Source organism: Benincasa hispida, chromosome 8 (genome assembly GCF_009727055.1).
Source record: "Benincasa hispida cultivar B227 chromosome 8, ASM972705v1, whole genome shotgun sequence".
Classification (NCBI taxonomy): Eukaryota; Viridiplantae; Streptophyta; class Magnoliopsida; order Cucurbitales; family Cucurbitaceae; genus Benincasa; species Benincasa hispida.
In genome coordinates this window covers 10231982-10236220 of record NC_052356.1, presented here as the reverse complement: position 1 = coordinate 10236220, position 4239 = coordinate 10231982, and the positions used below count along the sequence as shown (strand labels likewise).

At 31.0% G+C, this 4239-nt stretch overlaps 1 protein-coding gene across 1 annotated transcript; it reads left to right on the top strand.

Moving 5' to 3' along the window:
* Window positions 1-248: 248 nt before the first annotated feature.
* Window positions 249-3574, top strand: LOC120083913. Its single transcript, XM_039039821.1, has 2 exons — window positions 249-681; window positions 2250-3574. The coding sequence occupies exons 1-2, from the start codon at window positions 249-251 to the stop codon at window positions 3572-3574; spliced, it is 1758 nt and encodes a 585-aa protein (XP_038895749.1).
* The last annotated feature ends 665 nt before the right edge of the window (window positions 3575-4239 follow it).

Here is a 4239-nt window from a genome sequence, read left to right as displayed (position 1 = left end):
TAAAATTCAATGCACCTAGCTTCAAAGTAGAAGCTGTTTGGCGCTACATTTTACCCTACTAAAATTAGTTATTATAGTTGTCCATGACCATCACAGTTCATAGGTCTTTCTGTTATTATTTGTCTTTTGTTTGCCAACTGTATATTCTGAAATTTGTTACCGGTCATTCAATCTATATAAAACATGAACAAGAATTGAAAGAAACCAAATGATTGTACACTTCCTCTTATTTTTTCTTCTTAAAAAAAATGGTTGTATCGACGATACCAGTCAGCAATAATGGCGGAATGGGTACCGCAGAATTCTTGAGTTTTGCTCGGCAAGTGGTGGTCGGACGGTGGTTCTCGCTTTTTGCTTCCTTCCTTGTAATGACCGGCGCCGGCAGCTTTTTTTTGTTTCCTCATTTCTCTAAAGACATTAAAGAAACGCTCAAATGTGACCAAACTACACTCAACAAGATTGGCTTTTACAAAGACCTCGGATCAAACGTTGGCATTATCTCTGCCCTTTTGGGCGGGATCCTGCCGTCTTGGTGCCTTCTCGTCCTCTCCTCCGCCGTCAACTTCATTGGCCACTTCAAGATTTGGGAAGCTGTCACCGGAAAAGTTGTGAGGCCGACCGTTGAGTACTTTTGCTTTTATTTTGCAGTCGGAGGAAACTCTCAGACTCTAGCCAATACAGGTAATTAATGCCACAATAGGGATGCTCTCTAAAATTAAAAACTAGTTATGTTTTTAATTTTAGGTTAAACAAAAACTTCTAGTTCCTAAACTTTTATGAAAATAGTAATTTAGTCCTTGAATGTTAGGTTAAAAATAGGTTAGAAAGGTCCATGTAATTTTTATAATTCAAAATTTCATATACTTATATAAATGAAAATGAAAATAAAGAATAGTTTTAAGAACGAACTTTTAAATCTATTTTTAATAATTTGAAAACTAAAAAAGGATTTCAAAAATTACTAAATGCATCTATTTTAAAAACTCAGGGATTAACCAGGTTTGTTTTGAAATTTCAGGGACAAACACATATACTTTTTCAAATTCGAAAACTAAAAAGGTATTTTGCCTAAAACTTAAAGATTAAACACACATGTTCTTCAAATTTTGACAATTTTTTGAATTAATATTTTGTTGTTGACTAAAAAGGAATACATTACCTTTTGAAAGGAAAAAAAATTATGAATTAAAAAGATTTATTTTGAAAGACCCATATATTAAATGTACTTATTCTTACAAACTCTAGTGCCAAAAAATATATATTTAAAAACTCAAGAGAAAATTACATTTTTATTCTTGAGTTTTGAAGTACGTGCGTTTGGTCTCTGAATTTTTAAAACATACTTTTTTAGTCTTTAAGATTTTAGAATAGTCAAGGCTTTGTATGGTAATCCTTTGGTATTTGTGTTTTTTTTTTTTTGAAAATTAAGTTTATAGACGCTACTCTCACCTTCAAATTTCATCTTTTTCTTATCTATTTTTTATCAATAGTTTAAAAAGCAAGTCAAAATTTGAAAACTAAAAAAAATAGTTTTTAAAATTTTGTTTTTGTTTTTGGAATTTAGCTAAGAATTCAACCATTGTACTTAAAAAATATATAAATCATGGTAATAAATGGAGATGAAGTAGGCTTAATTTTCATAAACCAAAACAAAAAACGAAGACCCCATTTGATAACAATTTTTTTTTCTTTTGTTTTTAAAAATTAAACTTATGGACACTACTTCCACCACAAATTTCCTCATTTGTTATCTACTTTTCACCAATGGTTTACAAAACCAAGTCAAAATTTAAAAACTAAAAAAAGTAGCTTTTAAAAAGTTGTTTTTATCTTTTAAAATTTGGTTACGAATTCAATCATTATGTTTAAGAAAGATGCAAATCATTGCAAAAAAAAGAAGAAAAAAAAAGATAAAATAAACTTAGTTTTTAAAAGCAAAAACAAAAAACCAAATGATTATCAAATTAAGTCGAAATGTTTGCCAAACATGACCTAAGAGATCTTTTAAATTTATTCTTAAAAATTCGAGACTAAAAATATTATATTTTAAAGAATTAATGACCAGATGCATTTATTTAAAAAAATAGAAATTAAAAATATATGTTTTTGAAAATTCAGGAATCAAACAACCTATACTTCAAGAAAGACTCAAAGACGAAAGACACCCATGTTCTTCCAAACCGGACACAAAAAAAAAAGAAAAAAAAAACAAATTTTGAACTAATATTTTGTTGTGTTGACTTGAACAGTTGTGCTAGTCACGTGCGTGAAGAATTTCCCAGAAAGAAGAGGAGTAATATTAGGGCTTTTGAAAGGTTTCTTGGGACTAGGTGGAGCTGTACTGACTCAAGTTTACTATGCCATTTATGGTCATGATACCAAATCTCTCATTCTCTTGATTGCTTGGCTCCCTTCTTTAATTTCTCTCATTTTTGCTTACGCGATCAGAGAAGTAACAATCGTTAAACACCCAAATGAATTCAGAGTTTTCACTCAATTTCTCTCTGTTTCCCTCATTCTTGCTCTGTTTCTCACCATCTTAATCTTCCTTCAAAGAGAAGTTCGATTCGATGAATTAACCCATGTTTCAGTTGTCACTGCAATCATGGGTTTGCTTTTACTTCCTCTGTTAATTGCCATTAGAGAAGAACTTGTTCAATGGAATCTTAACAAAATCACTAAATTAAGGAAATCCCTAACACTCCCTCAAATCTCTATTTCTGCTCCAAAATTAAATAACCCATCATTTCAGACCGATTCTTTTTTCCAAAACATTTTCAATAAACCCAAAAGAGGAGAAGATTACACGGTTCTTCAAGCAATTTTGAGCATTGATATGCTCATTTTATACATGACGATGATAATTGGGATTGGTTCAAGCTTTACAGCTATGGATAATTTTGGTCAAATCGGTGAATCGCAAGGCTACTCAAATGAATCCCTTGATTCAATCATTTCAATCGTCAGTATTTTCAACTTTTGTGGTAGAATCTTTTCTGGGTTTGCTTCAGAAATCTTGTTAGAGAAATTCAAATTCCCCCGACCGTTGATGCTCACTTTCACTCTTTTGATCTCTTGTATTGGACATATCTTAGTGGCTTTTCCTTTCCATCATTCTCTTTATATTGCATCAATCATAACTGGGTTTGCTTTGGGTTCTCAAATTCCATTGTATTACGCTATGATTTCAGAGATTTTTGGTCTCAAACATTATTCCTTTTTGTATAATTTTGGTCAACTGTCTTGCCCTATTGGGACTTATGTTCTGAATGTTTTGGTGGCTGGGAAATTCTACGACCAGGAAGCTAAGACGAGTGCTTATTCAAGCCAATTTAAATGCGAAGGTGAACTCTGTTATAGAAATTCTTTCGTCATTTTGACTGGGATATCGTTGTTGGGAGCTGCGATTTCGTTGATTTTGGTGAGAAGAACAAGTGAGTTTTACAGAGGAGATATATACAAGAAGTTTAGAGAAGATATGGATTCTTTGAAGACGGATATGAAACTTTACGCTATTGATTGTAAGATTAGTGACAATGTTGTTCGCAGACAGGGTACCACGCCAATGAGATGATTTTACTCTCTTTTTTTCACTCCTTTCACAACTAACCTAACTTTTTTTAAAAAAATTTGTTCGAATAATTTTTCTTGATCGAGATCGAGCATTGCACCGTTATTTGAATGAAAAATTAACTTTTTCATCTTATAACCAAATTATGGATATAAGATGAAAAACTAGAAAGGTACTAATTGTGAAGGAGATAATTTTTTTTTTTTTAAGGCTATTGATCAACATTCCACTCTGAAGAAGAATTCAAACAAAGTTCACTTGAAACAGAGCATCGACCAATGTTGGACCGGGATTTTTTTTTTTTTTTTTTAATTTTTTTGAGTAAAACAATTGTGGGATGAGAGATTGAACCCCACACCTCTAAGATGAAAGATTATATCAATTATTAGCTGATCTCATTTTGGCAGATGAGGTTCTTTTTTTCGAGTACAATTATAAATATTTCCACACATTTTGGACATGTATGGAAGAGAGTTCAAATTTATTATTATTTTTTTTTGTAGTTGAAGATCAATTTTAATGATTTTTGTCTTCATATTACAATTTTTAATTTTTTTTTGTGCTAAAATAGCTATTTTGGCCTTTGTACTTGGAAGTTTGTTTAGTTTTAATTTCTCTATTTATAATTTTAGTCACTGTACTTTTGATAAATTTTAAATTTATTCTTC